This window comes from Aquila chrysaetos, chromosome 21 (genome assembly GCF_900496995.4).
Source record: "Aquila chrysaetos chrysaetos chromosome 21, bAquChr1.4, whole genome shotgun sequence".
NCBI classification, from domain to species: domain Eukaryota; kingdom Metazoa; phylum Chordata; class Aves; order Accipitriformes; family Accipitridae; genus Aquila; species Aquila chrysaetos.
The window spans coordinates 9,226,303-9,247,119 of NC_044024.1; the positions used below are offsets into that span (position 1 = coordinate 9,226,303).

General features: G+C 49.0%; 1 protein-coding gene across 2 annotated transcripts in view; it reads left to right on the forward strand.

The window, feature by feature from the left end:
* Positions 1–443: 443 nt before the first annotated feature.
* Positions 444–20,817, forward strand: part of GPC3 (glypican 3) — a 153,784-nt gene continuing 133,410 nt past the window's right edge. The window contains exons 1-2 of one of the 2 annotated variants that reach the window (XM_029997350.1): positions 444–742; positions 9,985–10,146. In XM_029997350.1, coding sequence (XP_029853210.1) covers positions 577–742; positions 9,985–10,146 — 328 coding nt within the window. In that variant the 5' untranslated portion in view covers positions 444–576. The remainder of the gene's footprint in view (positions 743–9,984; positions 10,147–20,817) is intronic. The other variant, XM_029997349.1, reaches the window with a different exon arrangement.

Consider the following 20,817-nt stretch of genomic DNA (forward strand, 5'->3'; position numbering starts at 1 on the left):
ACGAGAGACCCACGCACCCTTCAAATCCCGCCTCGGATGCACACGTGGCGCCGCGCGAAACGCCGGGCCGCCTTACGCGGGTGCTACATTGCAGGGACGGCCAACGCGGAAGCGCCGGAGCAACACCCGGCCTGCCCTAAACCCGCAGCCCGGACCCCGCAGACGCGGAGCGGCCCCCGCGAACAACCGCGCACGGGCGCCGGGCTGCAGCCGGGCGCGGGACGCTTGGCGGGGCAGGTGTGGCGCGCGGCGGGGCGGGGCGGGGCAGGGGCGGCGGGGCCAATGAACGCCGGGGCGGTGGCGCGCGCGGGGCAAGTTTGCCGGCGGGGGGGGGGCGGGAGCCAATCAGCTCGCGGGGCCGGCTGGGTGGGGGCCAATGGGAGCGCGGCGTGGGCGGGGCGGGGCGGTGCGCGCGGAGCCGGTCCCGGCGCTCCGGGAGCGCCGCGCGAGGCGCGGGGCCGAGCTCCGCTCCGCTGCGCAGCAGCAGCAGCGCGGTCCCGGTCCCGGTCCCGGTCCCGGTCCCGGCGGGGATGCCTGCCGGCGGGGCGTAGAGGAGCGCCCCGGTGCCCCGGGAGGATGTCGGGGAGCGGCGGAACGCTGCTGCTGCTGCTGCTGCTGGCTGCGCTGCTCGGTGCTCCGGGGGCCGCGCAGCCGGCGGGGGAAGCCGCCTGCCGCCCGGTCCGCGCCGCTTTCCAGGTGCTGCAGCCCGGAGCCAAGTGGGTGCCCGAGAGCCCCGTGCCAGGTGAGACCGCCCGACCCCGTGGCGTCCGGCCTGCCCCCCCCCCCCCCCACCCCCCTTTCCCGGGGCTCGCCGGTGCCCGGTGGCCGCTCGGGTACGGGGCGAAGCGGCTGCTGCGCCCCGAGAGGGGGGCACGGGGGGGACACGGAGGGTGGTTGTGCGGCTGCGGGACGCTGCGGAGCCGGGTGCGGGCAGCCCGCCCTCCCGCCGCCGGCGGGGAGCTGCTCTTCCCGGGGTGCGGGGCTGCCGGTGCTCGGTGACGGTGACCGCCGGGCTCGGCGCTTCGGATGCGGCGGGTGTGCCCCGCTGCATCCAGCCGGGCTAAAACGGAGCCTGCCGCTACGTCCCTGGAATAGAAATCTGGATGAGCGGGTCTTTTATTGCTCTCCTTTTCTTTTGGGGGGTGGGGGGGGGGGTGTCTTTTACCTCGAGGTGGCTCATCTGCAAACTTCTGCTGTCGGGCAGAGCGGGTGTGCTGCCGGCAGAACCAGCCGTCCTCACGCACCTCTCTTGGGTGGGGGGGGGTCTTCTCGTGTCCGGCGTGGGGTGCCCGGCAGCGTCCGTGCCCGCGAGCGGAGGCACCACGCACCCGCCGTGTCTCTGCGGGTCCTGCGTCGACCGGAGCGGTTTTCCCCCACGCACCGTGTGCCAGGCGGCGAGCGGTGCGATGAGCAAAGCCGTCCTGGGAGGGAAATCCCGCTCTGTAAAGAAAACCACTCCGAGAGCGTCCAGACCCTCATCCCCAGCCTGAGCTAAAAGGGCTGCCACAGCTCCAGAAAACGGGGCTGGAAACGGGCAGCGCAGCGTTTTCCGAGCCGCGTGTGCGTGCACCGTGCGGGGTGCGAGGGCCCGGGCGGGAGACTGTTCCGGATCTGGGCGAGGTGTTACTCTGCTGTGCAATTAGCATTACAGGTGGCTGCCTGCGTGGTACCGCACCAAACCTCGCCACCTACGCCCTATGAGGCTCCTTTCAATATATCTGCCTCGTTCCTATTTTAAACCGTAAGTGAAATACTTGCATTCTCTGCCTTTTAAAGGTCCTTTTGCAGCTTTTTGGTAATTAGGGGGTGTCGGCTCCTCCAGGTGGGCGGCTGTGTGCTTGGAGTGTGTGTACACAAATGGATAGGTTTTGATAGCTGCGTTACAGAGCTGCCTGGAGAACTCGGGTGCTGTTGTGTTAGGTTGAATACGCAGCAGCGAACGCCTGCCCTGAAAAGCTTATGATCAAAGTATGAAAAGAAAGAGATAACAGGCAAACGTGACAGGCAGGGGAGGTGCAATGAGATCATCGCCAGCAGTAGCTGCTTTTAATAATGATGTGTTGAGTTACATTTCTCGCATTCAGTGTTGCACAGGCCAGAAATACAAGAGTTGCTTCGGCAATGATCTGCTGCAGCGCAGGAGAGGAAGGGGAGAAGCAGGGTGCCTAGGGCTGGGACTGCAAGGTGTCGTGTCTGCTCGTGCAAATCCCAAATCCTTTGGTCTGTAGGACTGTAGCTTATCAACAGCTGTTACCTGTAGCAGGAGAGTTTAGATGTACACCTTGGTGAGAGAGTACCTCCTTTATCCCTTCCTATCCTTACATCCCCTTCCCATATAATTTTTGACTATTTTCTTAATGCTTCCTTCAGAGTAGCTGCAGGAGCAGCATCTCTTCTCTCTCTATCCCGCAGGGCCTCTATCTCCTGGTCAGTACGGAGGTAGCGCTGGAAATACTTTGCGATGAAATGTTTGCATCGAGAGTTGCAGGGAGGGGAAAGAGCTGCTCTTATCACCACTAGAATGACAAATTCTGTTGTCTGTAATCAAAGAAATGTCGTCTTCCCCTTCTTCTGTGAAAGTTGGTGCAATGTTTGCTTTGATCCCTAGGTAACTTTCTCGGAGTGCCTTCTTACAGCGAGAGGTGCCGGAGGGGTGGGCAGCCGCGGTGCTCCCGGCGGGTCCCTGCGGGCTGTGCTGTGAGTGTTGAGGGGCTGCGGGGGCCTCCATGCCGCAGCGTGGTTGGTCCTTTCCCCAGAAACCGGTGGCATCCTCCATCCCAGCTGCAGGCCACGGTGTGGTGCTGGCTGGGCTGTGATTGCAGCGGCTGCCTTTGCCCAGGCATCTTCCTTTCCCAGCAGGATTCGGGTTGCTGGAGTTGCTCAGTTGTGCTCTTGCCCCCCTGGGAGCCCCAGCTGCATCCCTGATGTTCAGGAGGAGTAAGGAGCCCTTTGCCTCTTCTGCAGAGCCTGTGGGTAGCTGGATCAATATCTCATAACAGGACTGGTGTTTCAAATGAATGCTTCCAGCTTGTTATGATGATAAAGTTCCCACATATCAAATTGAAAGTGGATTTTACATTTGCCTAAGTACATAAACTTGATCATAATTAAGGCAATGACTGCTTGCTTATACCTTGGATCTGGCCCATCTTGCACAACTCTGTGTAGTAATTACACTTCAGAGCTCTCACTTCTCCTAGTAGCAGCTGCATAAATCTCTGTAATAGGGGAACATCACTCAAGGACTATTTTCCAGGCTTCTGTTTATTGCTTTTCTTCCTTTCATACATCTGTCAATTAAAAAAAGTTTTGGAGTTCTCAGCCACAAATCACCACTGAATCAATTCTGAGAACCTTTGCCTATAGATCATATCACCCTGGAGAAACCGATGGTTTAAACAACTTATTTAAAAAGTGGTTTTTTTCTGACACAAACAGAAAACAATGACTTCTGGAAGCCACATTTTGCATTATGAGCAGTTGTGGCTGAAGGCCTAAGCAGAGGAAACGCTGCCGAGTTGCAACACACGCGGGAGAAATGTCCCACGGCTCTGTTTTACTGGATCAGTGGCGCGTGGGCTGGAAGGACATCGCACAGCACTCACCGTAGAGGAGCCCAGCCACACCAGACTGATACTTTTAATTTAAAAAAAAAAAAAAAAAAAAAAAAAAAAAAGGCAATTCTGATAGATGTGAGGGATGTGTCGTGCTGTTTCATGAGTGGTATTAATGTTCTGGGAGTAATTCTAGCTGAAGGCGTGCATCAGGCAGCGAGCAGAAACTTGGTCTCCTCCAGTCCTGCAGCATGGGGACCAGGTTTTTGTAGCTCTGGAACATGTTTTGGCAGGCTTGGAGGTGGGGAGCAGCACGACCTAACTACTGTCAGCTGTGGCTGACTGTTCGGAGAGGTGGGAGGATGTAATTCATGGCAACAGCTCGACTTGAGTGAGATGAGAGGCCTTGTGCTGGAGAGGAGCGAAGGCAGGGTGATGGGAGAGTGCTTTTCATAGGTTTTTCTGAAGTTGAGACTTAATGCCAGCTCGTGAGCCAGCCTGTGGTTCTGTGCTGGGGTAACTTCACGTTCATTAATAACTAAATTCTCTTTTTCTTGTGCTGCCTGTCTTGGTTTTCTTCTTCCTTTTGTCTTTTCCCTGCATAATTTCTCATCTATAAACAGTAACTTGAATTTCCATTTTTCCCGGTCTCTCTTTCTCTCCTCTTTGCCATTTGGATTTCTTTGTGTTCGTGGTGACACTCCAGATAATTGGGCTGGTGCACGTGGGTAGAGGGGATGGCGCGAGTTGTCGCCTTGCCAAGATAGGGAGAGGGGATGGATGTCTCTGTCCCTGGTCGCGTGGAAGCTAAGGAGTATTTTTCTTGGCAGAAATATCTGCTGTTGGGTCTGTTTTCCTCCTGCCATGGTGGAGTGCGGTTTCTAGCTTTTTGTTCATTCTCTTTGATGGCAGGAAATATGGATTCACCCTAAGAAAATTGAGGAGATTAATCTTTTGCTTTTGGAGTCGAGGTGTGAAGCTTTACAACTGAGTGGCTGAGCATGTCAAGCTTTCTTCTCTCTTTTCTTTTCTTCTTTTTGGCAGCTGGTGTGTGCCAACGTGCAGTATAAAAACTGAAAAACCCAACTCTTCCCGCTGGACTTGATGCACCTTTGCTCGTGAGCTGGTTCTCTTTGTACTCCTGCTCTTTTATTCTGTTTTTCCTGAGTGGGACTAATGATACTCCTCCCCGTGCAGCCTTTCCGTTTAGCTTAGCATGGTGGTTTAAGATCTTAGTTTACTAGATAATTGAGTTTTCTGTTCTTAATTATTTCAGGCCTGCAAGTTGCTCTCTTGATAGTTAAGAGAGCAGGAGCAGAACCCTAAAACTTAGTAACCTCCCCAGGCAGTGGTTTTATAGTGAGATCATTAATTTTATTTTTTTTCCCAGGGGTTAATTTTAACAACATCCTGAAGAGCGTTCTTCCCAGTCTTTGGAATGGCTGTAGGATGTGTGCGAGTGAGTGTAACAAACGTGTGTGGTGAGTGGGTGCCCACAAATTAACTCCATATTTTTGATGACGATATTGTTGATACATTTGTTAGGAGGAAACTCTTACTCTGTAAAACCTCTCTATTTTCTCCATAACTACTTCTTTTAAAGGAAGATGCGGTGTTATAGAGCATTATATTTGTGTGGCAATCATCTGGCCAACATTGCAAGACTTGGGGAGGAATCCAGAGTCAGATGGCCTTGTGAAACACAAGATGAAATAGAAAATAAAGGATAATTAAGCAGTAATGAATATCCCATGTAGTACCCATACTGTTCCAAATTTAATCACCTATTGAACGAGGTTGGTTTATAATTTATATCTCTTTAATTAGGTTTTAAAAAGATCAGCACTTAACCTGAGTTCTAAACAGTTGCATTTCCTTTTCCCCCCAAAGGCTGGGCATTAAAAGCCAGTGACAGATGCATGACCCCCTAGTCACATAACATAAAAGAAGGTTTTTAATGAAAAAAAAAAAAAAAAGGTATTGAAATAGCTGGGGAAAATCCACTGTATTTAAAGGTTGAATCACTGCTTTTATCTGTTTAAAGCATGATGTTGACTGCAAAACGATTAGAGAAAGAAAATTAACACTAAGCAGCAGCTTTCTTATGGGCAGTATTAACAAATTGGTGAGCTAAGAGGGTGGGCCGAAGCCCTCTGACATTTCCAGACTGCAGAAGGCGACGGGTGCTGCTGCACGGATTAGCAGAGCCCTCCCGTCGCGTGGGGAGGAGGCTGCAGTAATGTAACATTAAGCAGGGACAGGTTCTTATTTTGGCAATGCCTGGGGTAAATTTGGGGGGAATGTTAATCTGATTTAAGCTGCTGTTGGATCTGGGTGGGCAGGCTTGCGTGCCCCAGTGGAAGGCACGACTCGTCTGCCTGTATCTGATGACAGGGTTGGAGCTATCCTGGGGTGCTTAAAATCAAAATACAAATCTTTGGCCTCGTGAAGGAGTTCACAACTGCCTGCAGATGATCTCAAGGGTTTTTTTGACATTTAATCCACTGAAATTATTTTTACTTCTGCTGTACTAACCACCTATCTGCGGGAATAATTGTACATCAAAGTCAAATTTAGTGCTTTAAATTCACTGCTACCTGGTCTTCAGTAAAAATACCCTGTGTCAGAAGGAGGAAGAGGCAGCGTGCTGCTGAAATTACTGCAGCTGTAGAGATTAGTTCTGTCAGCTAGGAGCGTATGCAAAATTACTGGAGCATTTACACTGCTGTTCCCCAAGATGGCATAAATGGCACAGCACTCTGATGGTGCCTGGCATCCGCGTGTCTATGGAAGGGGCCGCATCCAGCTCCTTCTCACCCATGGGAGTTGGGTGTCGGAGGGTCAGGCTCCCATGCTTAGCATCGCATCAGTGTCACTAATCTTGCAAAGATTGGTGTGTGAGCAACCAAATGCCATTTCATAAAACCGTTGGAGTAATTTGTGGGACACTTTCTTTCCAAAAATGAATTTGTAATGATTTATAGCGAAAGAAGGGGGTTGTTTGCAAGGGCCGAGACTGGCATTACGAGGTGTAATGGTGTGAAACCTTAAGAAAAAGGGGGGTGGGTGGGTTGGGAGATAAAAACAGCCTTAACAGCAAGGGCCATTAGGCAGCGGAATGGGCTTTGCGAGTTGGAGCTATCACTGGAGGTGTTTGTGTTAGATAAAAAGCTTAGAGGGGGTGGATGGGGAGGCAGGGGGTAGGATTTGATGACTCACAGGACCTTTTCCATTGCATTTATGGAACCAGAAACATGTGCAAGTTTAATTCGTGCTAGTGTCTAGTCCGTGGGCTTGCGGTGTGTTTCCAGGCATTCGTGTCTCTGCATCCACCGCGCTTCTGGAGCGTGCATGGTTTGCACAGCTCCGAGCACTTGGGGTGCAGGATCTGGGTCTCTTGGGCGGTGCTGCAGCACGAGCGCAGAAGAGGGTCCTCCAAGCAACGGCATGAATAAACCCCAAACGTATTGGCAGGTCAAAAAGCGCTGTCCCTGTTTTATTGGTGTCTGCTGGGGCGGGGGTCAGCGGGGTGCGTTAGTGGCTCCTGGGGGACGGGGGTCCTGGGCATCAAAACCTCCTTTCCTTACTATTGGGACTTACAGATGGGACTGTTTGGGTCTGCTCGCCATCTGGGAAAGCCATATACAGAAAATAGCTGGCAGATGGGAGTCAGGCCCCCGTTCCCTGGCCCTCTGTGGCAACGCTCTGCGCCAAGAGGGACCTTGTCCCTGGTAGCTGATAAGAGCCTGTCCTGCCTGTATTGACCTGTTGCATTTACCATGATGTTTCTGGTCACCAGTGTTAGTTGAAAACGTTTTAAGCTGTCAGAGTTAATTCCCAGGCTTTTTCCTCCTCCTCCATGATTGCTCTGCTACAGCATCTGTCTCTACTTCACAAAAATAAAAATCCATTGAAGGGGAGAAATTGGCTTAATTGCTAAAAAGAAGGATGGGATGTGAGTAGATGACCTTGCTGCTCCCTATCCCTGGCTTTAACTTGCACAGATCTCTTAATTGCCAACTCTCAGATTTTCTATATTGGTATTTCCATTAATCATGGAAGGCTTTTTTTTTTTTTTAATTTGAAATGTGTCCTAATATGATAAATGTAGGAGGAAATAAGCTTTGTATTAACAAGAAATTTATGGCTGTATTGTAGTGTTAAAGAGACCATGCAAAGCCTTTTTGCGGTGTAAATTGACTTGGATTTGACTTTAAAAAACCTCTTTAACTTGCTGTTACATAACCGCTTCTCTCATTAACACAGTGTCTTGCTGTTACGCAGTTTTATGGTCCCTGTTATTTTTTGGATGTGTGAAATACCTGTCGCTGTGCTCCAGTGGAGTGGGTTAGTTCATGAACTGCTGAGACTCGATCTTCAGATGTCAGTGGTGTTGGTTTTTTGTCAGAGGGCTTGATGAAGGAATTGGTGCTGCGCATCCTGCTTTGCAGAAGGGGAAACTGAGGCAGGGGGTAGAGATGGAGCCGGGATGGTGGTGGGGGTCCAGCCTTGGGCTGGACCTCTTTCTCCACCTTTTCCATGCATTGTTTTGCAGTGACGGCAGGGCTTGCATCGGTTAAAGCTCCTTTCCGCATGTGAAAGGCACGTTGCAGGTGAAGTGTTTCATGTTGTTTTTGCCAGGCTGTGCCAGGGGAAGGGATGGGGCTGGAGGGAGGAAGGTTTCTGCTGTCGCTGCTCCCGAGCCCTGACAGCTGGTTTTCCCTTGGCGGTGTGCATGACTCTTCTTCAGGAGGTACATGATTGAAATGACATTAATATTAATCCTGTTCTTCTAGAGTACACTTACAAAAGTGACTTTTGACACTTTCTAGTAATTAGAGAGAGAGTGGATGAAGTAAAAGACTCTTAAGGAGAGGAGAGGGGAACCTGGAAGGATGCGTAATCCTTACAGAGCAAAGATGTAACTTACCAAAATTGCTTTTAGTGAGGAAAAAAACCTCTACAGCAAACGGGAAGGCAGAGCGAGGGCTGAGGGGTATGTGGAGCCTTCACCTTGTCTGGGCTGTTGGTCGCTGACTTGGGAACTGCTTCCTAATCCTGGTTCTGGGCAGCGCTGAGCCTAACAGGGAGCTGCTCCTGCTCTGGGCATGATGCAGTTTGGGTGGCAGAGACTGAAATGAGAAGTTCTCACTGCTGTCTGGCCCTGGATAGCTGTTTTTAATGGAGTTGTTGCTTACCGTTTGAGTTTCTAACAACAGTATCAGATGAGATGTGTTTTCCACGATGAGGGCTATTTGCTTTGATACGAGCTTGTTGCTCTGCTTGTGTTTGTGGGACCACAGTTTGCTATTAAAAGTTGACTGAGAATGAGACTTTTTGTTGCTGCTACTTCCAGCTCTTCTGTTTCATCTTCTCCGGTTATCTAAACTCAAAAGATGAATTTTTTTTTTTTCCTGGATTTTATTTATCACTTTTTAGCTAACAACGCTTTTCCTAAAATTGTCTACTCCTCCAGGAGTACGAGGTTTGAGAATGTCAAAACCCAAAGTTTAGCATCACTGACCAGTGCTTTGAGTTACAGCTCGAGATGCCAGAGCAAGCGATGTTCCTCTTGTCTTTGTCCCCTGGCTTTTGTACCATTCTGGTGAATGGGTGGAGGTGCTGCCCATGCAGTGGCACGTCTGCTACTGAAAAGGCACTTGCCTTTTGCGGTGCTCAGTGCCTCAGGACCTGTCCCTTTGCAGTGGGACTCACACAAGTGAAGCAATAGACCTTGGGCTTTGCCTGTTGCAATGGAGGAAGCATGGGATGGTGAAAGTGGTAGGAAGACTCAGGAGATAGGTACATTTTAGAAGTCTGCACTAAAAAAAAAAAAAAAAAAAAGTAAATCATTATTGTGCTCTCCTGTTGTTACTGTTATAGCTGTAGATGCAAAAGGATGGAGATCGCAGGCAAATAACACAGTTGTTATTTGTTTTAAGCTATTTTTAAGTCTTTATGCAAATTAAAAGCATATCCTGCGTGCTGAATGATGTGCATTGCTCTATTCATTGTAAATCCACAGCTTCAAATCCTGGCTCCTTTTTCCGCCTCCCACTCCATCTCTTCTGCTGCCTGCAGCTCCTTACCAACGTGCTGGTAGGCATGCAGGAGACAGCAGGGCGATGGTCTGTATCGCTCTGCTCGGCACCAGCACATCAGTGGATGGAGTGTGTGGGAGCTAAAGCAAGCAGCGTGCTGGCAGGCATACATAGCAAGCTCTCGGGGGCTATTGCTCAGCAATCCTGGCTCTGCCTTATCAGTCTTCTCCTTCGGCCAAGCTGCTTCCTCAGGACAAATTCCAGAAATGTCATCAATTTGCCCAAATGGTAATTGCAGCAATACCAATGTATGGAGTTGGTTTCCTCTCCACTCCCAGCAATTCCACATCCTAATGCAAATTTTCTGCCCTTCTTGTGTCTCTCTCCAGGGTCCGATCTGCAAGTATGTGTCCCGAAGGGCTCCACGTGCTGCTCAAGGAAGATGGAGGAGAAGTACCAGGCAGCAGCCCGCCTGAACATGGAGCAGGTCCTGCAGTCTGCCAGCATGGAGCTGAAGTTCCTCGTCATCCAGAACGCCGCCGTCTTCCAAGGTGAGTGCTGGGGGTGGTCCAGGCACACGGCAGGAGGAGGTGCTTCTGCTCCTCTTCCTCAGCACCTGGCAATCAGAAGTGCAGGTGGTTGGAAGCTTTCTGTTCATTTGTTTTCATATGTTTGTGTATGTTATATATGCTTATTTATGATAAATAATACACCTGGTTTGGTATATGGCTGCTCTGCAGGGCTTGTCCTAAATATTCCTATAGCTGAAACAGCAAATGTAAATTTAAAGACTAAACCTCTTCAAGCGCAAATTTAAAAATAAATGAAAAACCCACTTCTCCAAGAATTAAAATATCTGCGCAAGTATCAGTGTCTTGTCTGATTCTGCCAGTCCCCAAAACCAGGTTGCAGCAACATGATCTGGTTGTCACCGCAGTGTAATGCTAGGTAAGCATCTGACTAAAACGTTTGTATTGATTATGGTTATCTACCGCAAAACAAAGTTGGGTATTCCATGTGGAAGTGGGTAGAGGCTGCCTTGTTCACAAGTGTGGTCCCTGGTGCTCGCCGTGGGATATTTGAGTGCTTGGGTAACCTGATGCCCCACTATACGGTGGCAGCTCTCTTCTTTTTCTGATGATAATGTGATATATTGTCTTTTTAGCAAAACTGGTCTTTGACAAATATTTTCTGCTGTGGATACACACTTGCTTGTGTCACTTAAATCCGCAATCTTTTTTTTTAGGGCCTTTACACAAGCAAAACTTACTCCATCCATGGTTACTGTGTGGTGAAATGATTGCTTGTCTGTTGAATGCTCTCCTGTTGAGGTTCCATCACTCTGTATTAATGGCATTTTTGCCTATATTTAAAAAAGAAGGCATGAGCAATCAAGCGTTTTTTCCTTCATGCTGATATTTTTTGCAGAATAATTGATTTACTTTTGTTCATGCCTCACTAACAGCAAGATCTAAAGCCTGCTGAAGCCTGTGAGATCACGGCAAAGCTCTGTTCTGGTCCACAACTGACTGATGAAGTCTAAAGTGTTGTTTTTCTCAATGTGAGATCAAATAAATTGCTGAGGAGGTAACAGCGTATTTTTTTCCCCAATACTTCTTAATGCAGTGACCATTAAGTTCCAATTCTGCTAAACTGAATGGAGTAAAACTAATGAGAGATTGGTTTCCTAGGCATTGGAAATGTGGACTAGCTTCAGAAATAGGGAATAACCTGGCTGGAATACAAAGTGTCTGCCTCCTCCCTCACCATTTGACAAAAACGTTGCAACATCAGAGTTTTTGTGTGTAGGAATGATGCCCTATGTTACTATAGGTTGTGCATAGCATAGCAGAGTCGGGTGCTCTACCTCTGAATTTTCTGCCTCTTCTGGAGAGAGTTGAATCCCTTGCTCTGATCCCGCCCCCCCCCCCCCCTTTTTTTTTAATCATGATTTCCATGCTGGCCATGAGAGAGCCCTTTCCCTGTGCCAGGGTTTTGGAGCGGATATTACTCTGAAAAGCCTTGGTATGCAGAATGCCATTCTTGGTGGTGGGGAAGAAAAGCATTTAATTGAAGAATTCCTTACCGCTTCTGCTTATAAAAAAGCTCATGACTAATTTTAAAGATCTGTTGCAATCCCATTGTGGAAGAGGAATTCCTAGCTGGAACCATTGAGGAGCTCACTTTAATTACCTCGTATAAAGTGTTTTGGACTTGGAAGAGCATTTTATTAGACTTTGAAAATAGTCTACTTCTGTTATCTTTAAATTTAGTCTCAAAGTCTGTAGAACACTTTTTTTAATAGGTGGATCTTTTGATTGCTGCTTGTTTAAGAGTATTTTAATGGCTGCAGTGCCAGAGGCTGTTCCAGCTATAGAAACTGAGCTTGGATCCAACATATGGCAGTCTGATTTCTTGTTTCTTGGCACTGCCGGTGGTAGGGGACAGACTTCTATCTCGGGACATCACTAAGGGAGCTGGCTCTGGGGTGTAGCATCTCAAATCGAACCCCACCAGCGTGCCGTTTGCTTCCTCCCACGCTGCCGAGGTATGAGCTATGAGAGTCGGTTGCAGGTCACAAAACTCGCTGCTGCCCTGGCGCAGCTGGAGGGTGCAGGATGCCCATCGCCGGCGCTGTGCGGGCTGCGTTCAGCCGTAGCGGGGTGCTGGGGCGGTCAGGGAAGAGGCATTCGCGACCGCTGTTGGAGCCCCCGTGGTCCCTGAGCATGTCCTGCGGGTCCTGCTCCCGCGTGCTGTCTCTGCTCGAAGCTGGGCGCGGGTGTCCTGTGGCTTCAAGGATTGGGACCTCGGGAGCGGGATGGCTCAAAGCAGTGCCGGCTCTCGCAGGCGTGCTCTGGCAGGGCAGAAAGCTCTCCGTGCGTGTCTTGCATTGGGCCGGACCCCAGCATCTGCTGGCGATCCTGCACGGAGGATGGGTAATTGCACTGCTCTCTAAAGCAGAGTAATATGTTGGTATGGAAACATATCCTCACCACTCATATTAAAAACACAAACGTCAAATCCTTCAGAGTTAATTTTAATATTTTTAGCCTGGCATCTAAAGGGATTGCTAGTCTGACAAACAAAATCTCACCCAGATGTTATTATTTTGCACCAAATTTAATTTCTTCCTGCTGAAGCTAGAGCAGCATCTCTGCTGATAAAGATCAAGGGAAATTGTCTGGCATTTACAGAAAATCTCATCCAGGCCTATCTGTTACAATGTTCACTTAGCAAAGTTTATTAGATTATTAGTTTTAGACCCTTGGGCTTTTTCTTTAAGAAGGAAAAATCCCAACCAAAAAAATCCTCCCTTCACTAGATTTAAATAGTACAATTAGTTCCTGGTCTTATCTTACAGGCATTTTTTAAAATTATGAAGATGATTTAAGTAGTGATTTAATCCTTTGGAAACTTGCTGCATTTGACAATGTTAAAATGGATTGTAGCTGCCTTGACTGCAGTTAAATCCTACTCTAGGATTTGTTTGAGGGCAGGTTTTTTTGCTTTCATGCGGTGTACCCGTGCTGGTATCTGCCCATGTGTGCACCTCCAGGTTCAGGTTTTCAGCTGACGGCAGCTCCGTTGTGAACCATGCAGCTAGGCTGAACCACATCGCTTCAAAACTTGCTCGTGTGTCTTTTGACATTTAGTATTGCTCTGGGGTTCTCATCCAAACTAACCAGTCAGTTAGTGCAACTAACCCGCTGTGGCAAATGGTGAGAGCCCTGCCTATAGTTTGCTTTCTCCCCTCTCTTTCTCCTGACCTTAGATGTTGTTTTTTTTGGTGGGGGGTTTCTGGCCCTGCCATCACCTAATCTTTTTCTATTAAAACAACCAAAAAAAGCCCTCAACAAATTCTACTGATTTCCTGAATATTAAATCTGAATATGAATAGCTCAGCTTTGTGAAAGGTAAACTTGAACAGGAAAATACTAGGGTTGTTGTTGGTTTTTTTTCCTCCTTCCTCCCACTAAAGAACTCTGTTCCCTGGGGTTGGGTTGTGTGCATGTTCGTCAGTCTGGTGCCTCCTGCTTCCTAAGTTTGGGAATTTGCTTTTGAGTGATCACTTAGTTTCTTGTCCTCCACATTGATGGTGTTGCACTGCGGATAACAGAAAACTAAAGGTTTAGCAGCTGCTCAGATGCAGCTTTCATGGTACACTCCTCCTAGTTCTTTGTCCAAGGGAAAAGGTACTTTTTAAAAAGTAGAGAGACTGCAACACAATTAAGCACAGAAGGGCCCTCCAAGGGAAGAGGAGCATCTGCACCCATTGCTTTGTGTAGGACTTGCCGGTAAGCTTCCCCCTCCGGCAAGGGTGAAGCACAGGAATAGAAGAGCTGACTACTAGGGTCTGCTTCTGCAGGAGTCATGCAGCGTGATCCTGGAGAAAGTTGCTTTCATTATTTTAAGGGATTGCTCAAATAAGCTATCAGCAGGATCTCACATTGCCCTTCTGCAGCCTCTTCTGTTGATGCTAGTCAAATCGTGGCCCCTCTTGGCGTGGTGCAAACGCCAGGGTGCCGGAGCGTGTCGGTGGCTGCTCTGCGATCTCCTGGCAGTGATGGTGAGGTCGCTGGAGCCAGCAGGGTAGCAGTGGTGTAAATCTTGAGATACACCATATGCCTGTTTCTGACCCCGAATCTAGCCGCCCTGCCGCTTGCGTGGGCACGGGGCTTGCTTCCACCCGCTTCCCAAATAGCTCCTGTGGGGCTGCAGGGCTGCTGGGACTTGGTTGGGAATGTGGGGGACGGTGGGAAGGCAGGAGTGCAATTACCCGAACTGGAAAATTGGCTGGGATGCTGCAGTTGAATCCCCCTTGGTAAAAGCCTGTAGGCTTAAATTAAGACCTGATCTGTTCCCTCTCAAAGGCAATGGTATTTAACCTTCTGCAAATGGCAGCTGGAAGACAAAAAGAGCTCTGTTGGGTACCTACGGGGAGTTTGCAGGGGCTATGGAGATGTGAGGGGCTTTTGGGATGTTTCACAGTAGTTTCTGGGAAGACCGTGATAAATTGATACAGATAAACCTGTCTGTACATGTATGTATTCTCTTATTTGTGGGAGAATCCTGTTTCTTCTCTCCGGAGCTGAGCCCTCGGTGGTTCTGGCAGAGCAGGCGGTGTGGGGAGGACGTCGATTCATCTCCCCTTGCGTGCTGCAGTAGGATAAAGGCAGAGCTGTAACTCTTAGTCCTACCAGGCGGCTCTGAAGGCTGTAAATCCTCCATTAGGCATAAATGCAGCCATTTTGGTTATTTATAGTTATTTACACTATCCATTCATATCTGTCAGGAGTGAAGGCGGTTTTGACATTGCAAGCTTCTATCATGTTATCTTTAATCCGTTTAGAGGCACCTAAGCCACAAATATATCAAATAGCCCATCCTAATGTTGGAGTCCTCTAAAGTATGACTGAATTATTTATTTTGTTATGATGAAAATGTCTGGGCTTTATTGGGTTTTCTTTGAAGAACTTGATTCTGCTTGAAGTCTGGAAGATAAAAGATCAGCGATTGTCTCTCCAAGTTTCTTATTCCGAATCCTTCAAGGCTTTTCATTTTTCACGAGCTGCTGTTACTACTTTAGAGTCAAGGTGAGGGAGTTAAGATTTCTTTTTTTCTATTAAAGAGGTTTAAGTATATAAAACCTTTTATTTTTACTAATTATGCCTCGCACGGGTAAATCCAAGATGCATGCAGCATCAATTAGGTGAGAAGAAATGGGCTGCATGGTGGGAGCTATTGCATGTTAATTGCTGAGAAGGGTCCACTGATACCAGCACTGCCCAGCAGAGCTCGTGTCTTACCGTTTGGAATAGTTTAATGCTCCAGCGTCTTTAAGCCAATTAAGTCTGACAATGCAGGAGTGTCTTTCAGGTGTTGGCAGTAGGAGGAGCCTTGGGTGGGCTTCAGCACCGTACCGTTCTGCAGACCGCTGTCACTTAGTGTGGGGAGGAAGGAAGGAAAGTGGGAGGCAATATGGGGCACGTGGGAGAAGTTTCTGCTTGAGAAGTTGGTAACTGTTTCTGAATGTGTAAAGCAGTGGAGGTGAGAGGTGCTGAGAGTCGGGAGGTCCTGGAGTTGAACCAGCCCTGCAGAGGGGAGGTGTGCCCTGAGCACCAGCGGGCCACGGTTGTGGTGTGTGCGTGGGTTCGGGTCTCTAACCAGTGTCCAGGTTTGGATCATCAGCCAGGCTTCTTGCACAGCTTTTCTATGCAGGAGAAAAGTGATTATGGTTAACTGAATAAATGTAAAAAAAAAAGATTCTTAGCGGTAGTCAAATGTGATATGAGTGGGGTGGTCAGCTTAATAGCTGCAGGTGTGTTGTGAAAAGTGCATGTGAAAATGTGAACTCTTGCTTGTGCGCTTGTAAAATATTAAGCTGACATTTTAGAGTGGACTCAAAGAATGAGTTCATTTTTGGAAGAGAATATTAAAACTCTAATTAAACTTTATAAGTAAATAAGCACCACAAATAGATCTCTGTTATCATCTTATAATTCCTGTTCCTAATTAGTCCTCTGCTAACTGAAGTCCTGCTGCATCCTTCTGTGGTGGACCTATCTCCACAGCAGCAGTTCTTCTCTCCAAAAGTTTCTTGTTTTGTTGTTGTTGTTGTTTTAAATTTTTTTATTAATGTGTATTTAAAATAGGAATTGTCTCGCTGGGTCAATTCAGGCTGGTATTCTGCCTTTGGCAGTGGTTCCTGCCAGATGCTTTGGATGCGCAAAGTTTGTAGTGGAAAACTATGGCGATACGTTTCCCAGGTTGATAACGATGTTCTAAACCAATGATTACAGGTAGGTGGGAAGAGCTGTCTGCATAATGAGAGATCTCCGGTTGTCAGAATTGGTCTAGGGAGGTAATGTTTCCTTTCAAATAACCAGAACTTATTGTTCATAAATCACAGTTAATCTGTTTATTACACTAGCATACGAAGCTGGAAGTCTGGAGTGTGCTATAATGCTTAGCTTTAGGAGCAGAGCTGTAATAGTAGCAGCAGTTTCAAATGATTTGAAATTGGGGGATCAGCAAAATGCAGGAGTTTGTAGAGGCTCTGGGCATTAAAAATGACTGCTGAGGATTGATGAGTTTCTTTAACAAATTGTAAAATCCATCATGCAGGAGTTAGGGCATGAAACTGCCCTCCTGAGCCGCATAAACCATGGTTTTGGAAGTATTGCATGACAGTGCACGCTACCGGGAAGGGAGATTTTGAAAGATGTTTGGTTTTGCTTTTGTTTCTTCCTCTTGCTGCCTGGTGTTTCGATGCCAGCACGGCGTCGGCATGCAGCTTGCCAAGCTCTGGGTGTGCTGGATGGGGACTGCTCCCCGGAGGAGCCTCTCAGTGCTCCTTGTGATGCTGAGCCTGAGATATGGGGCTCCCCTCTTGCCTGGGCTCCCTCTCCCCTGCCTCAGTCAATACCAGAGCGGTCACATTTCCCTTGATCTTCCAAAATCCCGGTGCATCTCGGGCAGCTTTGCACAGCCCTTGCTCACAGCTGATGGAGAGCTTGGCACGTGTCTTTGGGGTACCTCCTTGCAGGAGAGAGCTTGTTGGTTTTTGCTGCTGTTTCCCGGCATCCCCATTTGAACTCTGCAGTACACACCCACACCGACGGCCTCGTGCCCCCATCTGCGTTTCCACGCAGAGAGGGTCCCTGTGGGGTCCCCATGTTGGGTATCCATAGGTTGACTGCTGTAGGAAGAACCTGCACTGTGCCCTTTGCAGAGGGCTAGCAGCAACTCCCTGGCACATCTGTGGAGGAGTAAAGTGCGTGGTAGGAGATGTCCCTGGCCCCCCAGCCCCTGCTTTTGGGGTCTTTGTGACTTGAAGGGTGCAGCCGTGGGGAATTGCATGTGTTTGAGATCCCTTCCCCGTGTCCTGACTCTCTTTGTTTTTCCCCTGCAATTAAATACTGCTGACGCCCTTCCACTCATCGGTGAAATGAGGCTTGGAGGTTAATAGGGGGCTTTTTGTAACTGCCTGCATGCTGCTTCAGCAGTTTTTAAACACTGCGCTTGGTGTCTGGGCTTAGGGGTCCCCAGTTCAAAGTGTGCGGAGGAATTCCGGGATACTCGTGGACCTGCCTTCTGCTGCCGGGGTACTGCACCCTGCCAGCTCTGCCACTGCTTTTCTGCTGTGAAAGGGGATGGTGCTCCCCTGCTTCTGAGGGGCGTAGGGGGGCATTGGCCACGGGCCCCCCGGGGCTGCTCCCCGCGCAGGGCTGTGGCAGATGCTGCGCCCACGTCCTCTAGTGTCCGTGGTGCTCTGCCTCCGTAGGAGATGTGGACCTTTCGGACGGTGAGGTGTCTGGGCTGGGTCTCTGCAGGAGCATCGTGGCCTTGCTGAGATGCCTGCGGTGTCTCCGGCAGCTCATCCACGTCCCTGCACTGTGCAGTGTGGTGGTGCTGCCTCTGTCCCATCCGCTCGGAACCCGTGATGGCAGAACACGATCCTCTGCGTTCCCTGTCGGAGCGTGAGTTGTGAGATAACCAGGGAGCGAGGGCTCCTGTGTTCCTTCGAGTCTTCCACTTCAAGTGGGCTGTTTTCTGTAATTACCTTTTGAGCTGCAAGTTATCATCTTTTGATAGTTCAAGTACTAACATTCTTAAAATGCCTCCTAATGCTATAAAGCAGTCAAATTACATCTTTCTAGCTTGCGGTAGGATGATATAAATGTCATGTTACCCTTGAATGTGGTATTTATAGAACTGCTTGGTGCTGTTGAATTTTTTTTTTTGTTTTTCCTTTGTAATTCCGGTACAGAAGTGGGCATGGCGGCATCTTCCATCTCTTGGCCTGAAAGGATAAATAGAGGCGTTCTCATCGTGTAAAGCGTTTAAGATGCAAACGAGCTGGTTTGCGTTTGCTGGGGAGGAAAGGGGGGAAGAAGCCAGTGCCTAGCAATAAAGTCAGGGACTGTCTCTGTAAAGAAAACATTTTGCTAGATTGTCATCTACTTTACTTTTAAAGCAGCAATAAGATATAGCGATAAAATGGCCAATGGCGCCTTTCATCTGAGGGAAATGAACTCTTGCTGAGCCAATTAAACTGTCAATATGCTGTGGTTTCACGTTCCCTTGAGCAGACTGGGTCACCTCAGGTGTGTTACTCACTCTGACTTCACGACTGATGTGAAATCAATTTTAGCAATTTATAATCTTTCATTTTACTGTGAAAGTATATTAATCTGTGAAAAACGCCACTCAAATAGTGAGGGCAGATGAGAGCTTTCTACATGAGTGTGTATAGCTGGCAGTCCCTCTTGGGTTATCTGGTACGTAGAAGCCTGTGTAACTTTTGGACACACCGGAGGCACCGACAATCCAGTCTTCAAGCTTTGGGCTTTATCCTTAAAATGTTCTAAAATCATAGGAGTGTCTTGGTCTAATTTTTCACTACTCAGCTGCAGTAGTTTGAAATTGGCTTTATTCCTTCAGCCCAGAAGAGGCATGCCTTTCCGCATTTTTTCCGATCTCAAGAGCAGCAAAGAAGCGAACATGGCAGACTCATAGTGCGTACTGCTCATTAGCAAATAAAGCAGATGCGTCTAGCACGGATGGTGGAGAGATGCTGAGGGATGTGGGATCTTCCCTGTGTTTTGATTCTGTGGCAACGGTATCTAAATATTTGGGTTTAGGTTTTCCTCCTGCTGCTGTGAAGGGGATGCAGGCTGGACTGCGTCCAGTTCAGACTGATGTGCCTGGGGGAGATGTTACCTGGAAAACCCCTTTCATCCAGTTACACTGGGATGCTGTGCCTGGTGCTGGGTCTACCTGCAGCCCTCAGAACAGAGGTGTCTGTACTGCAAGATGCAGCACCGCTGCTCTGGGGTGACCTCGTTGCTTGCCGTGTTGGACGTTGCTTTAGGGTGGCCTCGTTGCTTGCGGCATGGACGCTGTTCCTTTGAGGTAGGTTTTGTTTTGGCACCTTCTTGGATCTTCTGTTGCTTTATGGGTTGTCGGTGGATGCTTGGCGTACCTCAGAGGGGTCGTGTCCCTGTGGTGGTCCTTTGTCTGCTCTACCAAGCAGAGTGTGCCGAGAGGTCTGCTTTTCTCTGAAGGGCCTTTATGGGTTCAGGCAGCAAGGGTGAGTGCTGACATAGTGTTTATTTTACAAGAGTAGTGAACTGAGCTGTGTTTAAAACATCGCATCTTCCTCTTAAAATGAAATCTCGGCTTCGGGAGCTCTGTCGGCGTTGGAAGATGGTCATGTTGTTGCATAGTAGCCATCGCTCAGCACAGCAAGAGAGGACCCATGTCCCGTTCCCTGCAAATATGCTGAGTTTTGGAGTTGCTGGAAGAGTCTCCAGCCCTGTTTTTGCCATGTAGCCGGTTTGATGGGCCTGTGATGCAGTTTCTCCACCCAAGTCAGCTGTGGCCCTGAGGGGTGATGGAAAGCCTCCTTGCATCAACGGGTAACTTGCCTGACATCAACAGCACTGGAAAAGCTCTGACAGGGAGAAAGCCCTGAGGGTGTGCATGTGTGGGAGAAGACTTGCCTAATGGAGAAGAAATGCCTCAGTTTTAGGTTGCTGAAGGCGCACTGCAGGTCCTCTTTCTGTAAACTTGATTACACAAGCTGCTGGGAACCCAGGGGGTTTTGGCACGGCTGAGTTTCTGGGGTTCGTGGGGGCTCGGCTGCAGTCTGTGGGTGGCCTGGTGCTTCCCAAGGGTTGACCAAAGCTCTTGCTGTGGCTTCCAGGACACCCTTAAACCTCCTGCTTTCCCCCGCAGCAGGGTTGGGTCCCACAGCGAAGCGAAGGGGCGAGTGTGGCGTTGCACGGTGGCAGGAGCAGGCTGGTGACCAGTGGCTAGGGCACGCTGGTTGCTGGTTAAGGTCTTGCAACAGAGCCGAAGCGATAGGATAGCTCTGCCATCTCCCTTGCATGTACCTGGGTTGGGCTACGCAGAGTTTGAAAGCTACAATCTACCACGTGAGAGGCTTGGCTAAAACAACGTGACACCCTGGCTGTACCCTCCAGCCGTCCCTCCGTGGTATTGCCAGCTGGAGCACTTTTTGGGATGAAACATCAGTGTGGGGCCACAAGGTCCTGGGTATGGGAGTCACGTGGGTGTATGAGAAGCTTTGCATTTGGAATTAAAGCTCTTGCACATTGGCTGCAGAGGAATGTGACCCAAGAGCATCTCGGAGACAGATCCCACCGGGTGATGGGAAAGAGCCCCAACTCTTATTGATGTTTGAGAAGGGGTGGCAT